We start from the raw sequence: 8,973 nt of genomic DNA, 5'->3' as shown, positions 1-8,973 counted from the left end.
TTTACTCAATGCAACACCAAACCTTTATTCATTTTTGATACTACAAAAACAGTGCTTCTAACAGTAGTTATCTTGACAATACTTCAGCTTATATTGTCTTGAATTTAGCCACAGTTATCTGCTATGTGGAAAAGGCAGGAAAGCCCCTGATTCTCCAGAACTCTTTTCCACATTCTAGGTTCAAAACAGACCATACTATTATCATTGTATGTAACAATTACATTTCTAAGTGAAGTTGTATACAAGTTGCCACTGGTTCAACAGCTTCCGGAATGCCTTTCTTCCCCCTCTACAGTACTTCTAGATAATATTCAGCAATAAACAAACATCCAAACCTCTCTACCCCACGCAGGTTAACAATAAAAGTCATTGCATCTTTGTTGGGATGATGACGCAAGGATATCTTTGCATGAGACTGTACGTTCTAGCCCACTGACAAACCACTCAAAGTATAAGGCTTGGATGTGACAAATACATGGAACTGAAAATTCCAGAAATCTTCTGTTCACGATGGTCTCTCATACTAGCATAGTATCACAAAAAAGATGCGACTTGTATTGCATCCCATAACTGGAGTCTCATAAATAGTACACGGGATGAAGGCTCAAGAGTGAGTTGTGTTAGGTGTTCCTTCTCCTTTTGCACCTCTGACATCTGCAGAGGTATGGGCATCACTGTCAAGCCTTGCCAAATGCCACAATTACTCTGGGAGAGGTTGGCTACGGGTGCCACTCCGTGTCTTCAACTGGGACTGAGCAATGTCAGCTAAGGCACTCTGTATCTTTTCCAAGAGCAGATCTCCACGATACACCACCTCTTCAAGGCGGGCAGCTGCCTCATGGTTCTCTTCCTCCAAGCGGTATAAATTTGCAGCCTACAGGTTAAAAAGTAGGTTAAACAAAACTTTTTGGTGAATACATTAAAACTGCACTGGGTATCTCCTTTAAGGAGGGAAAGGTAAACAGTTATTCCTTCTTACTCTTCACATGTGACTTTTTGATGATGTAACATTCTGCCATACTGCATATTATATAATTCAGAAAGACAAAATGTTTTTAAGTATGTCCTTTAGGTTTTTAAAGCTCCTATATTAGTAATTGTTTTTGTTTTTAAACTCAATTCATCTAATTGATTTTTTTCATCACGGATTTGTACCCACTGAGTAGCTTGGGAGTTCATTTGTTCTTTCTGCTAATGCTACAATCTTGTTTTATTGGTTTCTTTAATGTTCACAGAAAGGTGGAATAGAAGTGTTTTCAGTTAAATAAATGTTGCAATAAATAGAAATAGAGTTTATTTCTAGATTGAAACAACAATAACAACAAACAGATTAGCTAAATATCAGGATTAAAGCAATTCTGCAAGATATTGCAATCACCTTCAAATAACTGTTCTGCAAAGTGTTAAGATGCTGGCAAAATCTTTACTTCCTGTTTGGAATTTCCTTAACAGTAACCAGATAAATATTTCCCCTATTCTAATTTTGGATGCAAGCAGTTGTTTAATATAAGCGTGCAGCATAAATGTGTACTTGGAAGCCTCATCTAATCTAGTCACATTTAGTGATATATGTGATTGTCTGTAAAATGGTATTCAGTGTGTACAATGATCACCTACCGAAAGTCAAACTCAGAATATATAAACTGAACTGATACTTATACCATTTATGTCATACATTCAGTATTTATTAGCTTTTGGGGTTCAACTGTCTACTGTAATTAGCTAAGTAACGTTTTCCTAGGCTGCAATGAAACAAATCAGGCTTCTTACTGAATGCCAGTACTGTTGTAAAGCATAAGTTTATGCTTAAGCCAAACAAAAACTACATGTCATCCAAAGATTTTCTGAAACTCTGATTCTGCTTCAGGAATGCATACTTGTGTACAAGTAGTACACAAAGTGTATGAATGGTGAATTCTCACCTGTAACGTAGCTGTGGACTCTTCACTGGGCAAAGAATCTATTAAAACATCAATATCCTTAGCTGTCCTTGCAATTAATGCAGCAAATAGCTGGGCATATTCTGTAAAAGCAGTAAAAAAATAATTTGCACCACATGTATCATTATTAAGGAATGAAAACGATGTTGCTTGTTTCAGTGATATTTTAGAAGAAATGTGCTCCCAACATACATAGGAATGTTCAATACAGGAGGCATTTTCTGGTATTTTTTTCCTGGAACAAAATATTTTGAGGTTTGGAGTGTAGAAGAGAGTTCACATCTCTGAGCAATTTAACTAAAGAAAAAAAAATCATAAAGGTACAAGCACTGAAAGTCAAAGAAACACCATGCCTTGATTAGGAGTGTGCATGAGGTGGGAAAAGAGTTTGCTTTGAACCAAAACCAATCCTGTTCCTGGGTGTGTGTGTGTCTGCAGTAGTTTTAGATAAGCTCTGGTTTATTATTATTGTGGTTGGTTGCACAGCTGGCAAGATGTTTAGACTGCATCTGGCATTTTTATCCACCTAACGAGTCCTTCCCAAGGTCCTGGGAAAGGCAGATGTTGTTGTTTGATGCTGTTAAAGGTATCGTCACAGGATATAAGCTGTTCCAAGTAAAGCTGCCTTTTGAAATTGACTGATAGTATTATTATGGTTGGTTGCACAGTCTACCAGATGTTTAAAATGGATTTGGCATTTTTATCCACCTAACAATAACAACAACCACCTATATGCTGCCTAACCTCCAACAGCTCTGTGCAATTGAGTGAACTAGTTCTGTGGTTCAAAATGCAATTTGGATGGGATGGGTAGGGCAAGGCTGGTATGCGCTGCCCCTCTCTCCAGTCAGCAGTTCCAAGTGTGGCATATTCTACTGGCAGGGGTGTCCACAGGGAAAGGGTCAAAAAAAGTCAAGATGGAGGCAACAGTAATGTAAACAAGGAAAAGGGCTGGGCTTTCATCACATCACATAATAGGCAAGCTTTGATCCCATGGTTGTGGCCAACATCTTGACGTTTCTGATTGCATAATGCTGTTAACAGGTTTCCTATCCATCTTCTTACATTCACGCTTTTAGAATGTTTCAGAAAGATGAAGACGGGATTGTCAACTTGCAAACATTTGGGAGGGAGTGAATTAAACCATCCTGTGATTGATTGACCCTTCCACCCCCCAGGACACCCTGGCCTAGCCAGCCTCTCAAATTTCCAGCACTCTCCCTTCCCTCTGCCACCAAGGCCATTGTTTTTTTTCACCCCAATCACTTTTGTCCAGAACAGAACAACCCTGCTTCATTCTGTGCAGCCATCAAAATGCCTCAAATCTGTGTTTTTCTTTTGGTACTACCACCCTCAAACCAGCTGTTCCATGTATGGAACGGTTTGTGCACAGATTTTTTTGCAAATACCTAATCCTCTTACTCTACAGGCTTAAGATTCCTCCAGTTACTACCAGGCTACACCTTCATACATGAGGAACAAAGTATTATCTGTTTTTTAGACCAGCTATTTTACAAATAAACTCTAATAACAATTAACATGCTCAGAGAGAAACATTTGAAATGCTGACATGCATCTTATCAAACAGCCCCAGCCAACTCTTTCAATGGGAACTTGTACATTCAGAAGTTATTCAACCTGTAGTTTCACTCTCGAGAGTTGTCCCCAATTTATTGATTATATCAGACAACAATCCTTGTGTACAGAAGCAATCTCTGCAGTTTCTAGCACCTGCACATCTTCATCAAGCAAAATGAAGTGTTTCTGGATTCAGCTCAGATGCAAGACTGGAAAGTTGATAGTAATGTAGACTTTTACGATCAAATATACATTGCAATAGGATACTAGCCATTGCCACACTAACTCAAAAGAAAGTAGGCCCTGAATTGAAATGACTTCCGTATGGCACAGTAGTCAGAAATTATAAACTTGGACAAAAATTCTATGCAATGCCCAGCTTTCCCACTTACCAACCCACTGATGCCAACTGAAAACAAGTTTGGGGATTTCCTCCAGAAAATTAATGTGTGCATGTGACACACTTGCTTACATTATTCATGTATTATCACACTCCAAAAAAAAAGAGCAAGGCCAGGACAAAAACATTGATTCCCATGTGCACATATATCATTCCTTCTCTCCCACATATAATTATATATACACATTCCTCTGCCTCCTTCCAGCAGAAACCACAAAAAAGAAGGAAGTGGCAATAAGGTAACAGGAAGGGAAGGAAAGAAAAAGGAAAGAATAGAACTGGAAAAGTAATTTGACAGGAAAGGAAGAAAAGGAATCTCAGGCAAAATGTCCCTCTTGAGCAGCAGCTAATCATTATGTAAACCTTCAAGGGCCCTCACTCATGGCATCTACACTTCCTCTCAGATGCATGTAAGGGCACCACCCCATTCACAGATAACACTTGGGTATAACAGAAGAGATAAAAAAGATGATACACTTGACTTGCCTTCTGTAGGATTAGCAGGTTGATCTTTGTTTATTGCAGTCTGTATATTGCTGAAGGATGCAGGCGGTGCGCATTGCTGCAATACCCCAATAGCATTACAAAACTGATCTGCAAGCTATAAACAAATATAACGGTTAGCTTACAAAACTAGATCATAATATATTTAGGGTCTACAAGAGTATACCCACAGTTGTCAACTAAAGTTAAAGACATTTTAAGAAACTAATAAAAGTCTGCAACTATTTTATGTGCCTGCTTTCACTAGGGATATGAAGACAGGATTCCCTCCCAGACATTGTTGTAGAACATACAATAGTTTATAAACCATTAAAACTTTACAGCATAATGATTATGAAAAGAAACTATAGGATTAAAAGTTGTGTCTGTTTAGAGGTCCATCAGTCCATCTTTCTAAGTACTCAGTTACACAAAGCTTGTCAAAAGTGGTACAAGTATTTTTCTGCCTTTCTCTCATTTTATCCTTTTCCTCTTCTCTTTTTATTCTATCCAGTTGCTAACTGCCTTTTCATTCTCTTCCTTTCTCTCTTTCAATTCAGTCTGTCTTACAAGGGTCCAGTTAACCTTTACTTCATTTAGTAGAATGAAAGTCATCTCCTGTTTCATCAATTAGTAGGGAAAAGGTCCCTCAAGGCACTGTGAATATTTTAGGACTACTCCTTCCTAGGAACTAACCTGAATGTGTTTGCAGCAGAATACTATAGTGCCTCATATAATCTTTCTGTCAACTGGCCTTTATCCTACTTTCCTAGTTTTTTCCTAAAATCCCACAATATGCTCTCAAAATTCTTCAGTCAAACAAGGTTGCCTAATATAACACTAAGTATTTCATTTATTGGAGCTACTTCTGGCTAATGTGCTTCCTTAGAACATAGAATGACAAGTATGTTCCCCTCTTTCTTCCTCCATTCTTTGGCACAGGTGGGAGCAGGGTGTGAAACAACATTCATTTTGTAGTTTTAGCATGTGCTTGCATATATTTTATTAGTAGTGTTAATGTGTAAATATTATTTTACATACACATACAGTGCTTTTTATGCTTAATTGTACACAAACCCTGATAAACAAATCCACTCATTAAATCTCAGACCAGTCTTCTACATCCTGGGGTAAGTGACCCATCTCAAGTCCACAAATCTGCAGTTGTTTTTCCACACAGTCACAGGCTCCACTACATCCAGAATTCTTCTCCTCTTTTCATTATTCATCCAAGAACAGTCTGATTACTGTTATTATATTTGTTATAACTACTTACAGTCAGGTCCAGAAATATTGGGACATCGACACAATTCTAACATCTTTGGCTCTATACACCACCACAATGGATTTGGAATGAAACAAACACAATGTGCGTTAACTGCAGACTGTCAGCTTTAATTTGAGGGTATGTATATCCAACTCAGGTGAACGGTGTAGGAATTACAACAGTTTGCATATGTGCCTCCCACTTGGTAAGGGACCAAAAGTAATGGGACAGAATAATAATCATACATCAAACTTTCCCTTTTTAATACTTGGTTGCAAATCCGTTGCAGTCAATCACAGCCTGAAGTCTGGAACGCATAGACATCACCAGACGCTGGGTTTCATCCCTGGTGATGCTCTGCCAGGCCTCTACTGCAACTGTCTTCAGTTCCTGCTTGTTCTTGGGGCATTTTCCCTTCAGTTTTGTCTTCAGCAAGTGAAATGCATGCTCAGTGGGATTCAGGTCAGGTGATTGACTTGGCCATTGCATAACATTCCACTTCTGTCCCTTCAAAAACTCTTTGGTTGCTTTTGCAGTATGCTTTGGGTCACTGTCCATCTGTACTGTGAAGTGCCATCCAATGAGTTCTGCAGCATTTGGCTGAATGTGAGCAGATAATATTGCCCGAAACACTGCAGAATTCATCCTGCTGCTTTTGTCAGCAGTCACATCATCAATAAATACAAGAGAACCAGTTCCATTGGCAGCCATACATGCCCACGCCATGACACTACCACCACCATGCTTCACTGATGAGGTGGTATGCTTAGGATCATGAGCAGTTCCTTTCCTTCTCCATACTCTTTTCTTCCCATCACTCTGGTACAAGTTGATCTTGGTCTCATCTGTCCATAGGATGTTGTTCCAGAACTGTGAAGGCTTTTTTAGATGTCGTTTGGCAAACTCTAATCTGGCCTTCCTGTTTTTGAGGCACACCAATGGTTTACATCTTGTGGTGAACCCTCTGTATTCACTCTGGTGAAGTCTTCTTTTGATTGTTGACTTTGACACACATACAGCTACCTCCTGGAGAGTGTTCTTGATCTGGCCAACTGTTGTGAAGGGTGTTTTCTTCACCAGGGAACGAATTCTTCGGTCATCCACCACAGTTGTTTTCCGTTGTCTCCCGGGTCTTTTGGTGTTGCTGAGCTCACCGGTGCGTTCCTTCTGTTTGAGAATGTTCCAAACAGTTGTTTTGGCCACGCCTAATGTTCTTGCTATCTCTCTGATGGGTTTGTTTTGTTTCTTCAGCCTAATGATGGCTTGCTTCACTGATAGTGACAGCTCTTTGGATCTCATCTTGAGAGTTGACAGCAACAGATTCCAAATGCAAATAGCACACTTGAAATGAACTCTGGGCCTTTTATCTGCACATTGTAATTGGGATACTGAGGGGATATCACACACCTGGCCATGGAACAGCTGAGAAGCCAATTGTCCCATTACTTTTGGTCCCTTAACAAGTGGGAGGCACATATGCAAACTGTTGTAATTCCTACACCGTTCACCTGAGTTGGATGTACATACCCTCAAATTAAAGCTGACAGTCTCCAGTTAAGGCACATTGTGTTTGTTTCATTCCAAATCCATTGTGGTGGTGTATAGAGCCAAAGATGTTAGAATTGTGTCGATGTCCCAATATTTCTGGACCTGACTGTAGTTCTTATGTTAAGAAATACAAAAGTTCACTATGAGAATTGTGTTTCATGAGGAAAAGGAGGCTTATTTCTTTATCTAACCTTACCACTACTGTTACTACATTACACTGATACATAAACTCACCAACCTTAGTGCACGTGTGTGATGACAGCATATTTGGACAGTTTACAGTTCAGAGTGACACGTGAAGCAAAACATTGGATTGAATAAGTGATGGTGGATGGATAAGCATGTCATTGCAAACACAGCTTATGAGAGACTACAACTGAAGAATTACTTATTTAAAGCAAGTGGCTTTAAATACCCTCCCCATCATGTTCTTCTAAAGTCACAAAATAGAAATGCAGAAAAGGAAACACTGAATTTTTCTCAGTGCTCCCCTTCTCCAACAAAAGCCACCTAAAACACCAGCTGACATTGACAGTGATCCCATCAAATCCTGAATGTTACAAATATTCCAAAAGCGCACTATTAATTATCCATTTACTATCATGGCTTATTTAGTACTTTTGATTTTAGCCATGTGCTGTCACGCATCCTTGAGGAGTGCAGAGATATAAAAATAGAGCAAATAAAATAAATAAAAAGGCTGATTTTGGGCCAGTCCCTCTCTTTCAGTCCAACCCACCCCCCCAGGGTTGTTGTTGTTGTGGGGAAGAGAGGAGGCAGGAGTATTAGGTGTGTTCGCGGCCTTGCGTTGACCAATACACATATAATTATAAATATAAACATATGGCAGGATAAAAATATAATAATAATAATGTAATAATTTCCACATTCAGAAGCAGGAGACTAGTAGAAAAGCAGATGTCAAGGTTAAATAAATGGGCTGTTCCCGGCCTATTCTGCTCCTACATACAGATGACATCTCCATAAATAGGGACCACTAGGTCTGTACATGAGCAACTCCCAGAATTCCCTAGCCACCAAAGCCAAGGGAGAGGATTCTGGGAGTTGCAATCTACCCCTCCGGAGGACGCAGGTGGGGGAAGACTTAAGCGCAGCCGTTCCCTCGGCAGCTCCTCTCGTGCTTCTCCCCGGTGAAATATCCAACGTCCAAAGGGCCATCGTGCAGCAGGACCTGGTCTCGCCTTAGGCCCCAGCCCCAAGCCCGCGGCACTCCCACTCACCGAATTCACGGCGTCCTGCAGCTGCGTTAGGCGGTCCGCCATTGTTCCGACAGGCTCCAAGGAAGAGCGACCACCCAATGGAAACCTTTGATATTAGATGCGGAAGCGGGCAGGGAAGCTGCCAAGGCAACACTTCATCATTGCCTCTCTGGACGGATTGTTTCCGGGATAGAGTCGCCGTAATCAATGCCGCCCTTTCCCGGTCTCCATGGTAGGGGTGGTGCTCCTCTAGCGGCAGGGAGGAGGTATTGCCGTTCTCCCTCGAATAAGGACTGTTAAGTACAGTATATAATCCTATGCAAATTTATTTCAGAGTAAAATCCCGTTAGATATGTCCTGGAATTTACTTCTGAGCAAATACGCCTGGATGATCGGATTCAAGAAATACTGGCTCAAGACTCTGGGCAGTGGGAGGTTGTTTTGATTATACTGAAAGAGAATTTATTACCAAGCATAATTTATTTCTATCCCTGATAACATGCATGATACCAACAACTTTGGGGCGTATATAATTTG

At 40.2% G+C, this 8,973-nt stretch overlaps 1 protein-coding gene across 1 annotated transcript; it reads right to left on the bottom strand.

Moving 5' to 3' along the window:
• MED21 (mediator complex subunit 21) lies at positions 1 to 8,614 on the bottom strand. The gene is made up of 4 exons (XM_007429700.4): positions 8,458 to 8,614; positions 4,405 to 4,519; positions 1,923 to 2,023; positions 1 to 874 (listed from the first exon to the last, which is right to left on the bottom strand). The coding sequence occupies exons 1-4, from the start codon at positions 8,497 to 8,499 to the stop codon at positions 701 to 703; spliced, it is 432 nt and encodes a 143-aa protein (XP_007429762.1). The 5' UTR covers positions 8,500 to 8,614; the 3' UTR covers positions 1 to 700.
• Positions 8,615 to 8,973: the final 359 nt, after the last annotated feature.

This window comes from Python bivittatus, unplaced genomic scaffold (genome assembly GCF_059951505.1).
Source record: "Python bivittatus isolate LINGU-HERP-01145 unplaced genomic scaffold, Pbiv_v1 ctg000120_np1212, whole genome shotgun sequence".
NCBI classification, from domain to species: Eukaryota; Metazoa; Chordata; class Lepidosauria; order Squamata; family Pythonidae; genus Python; species Python bivittatus.
This window is presented reverse-complemented; position numbering and strand designations above follow the sequence as displayed.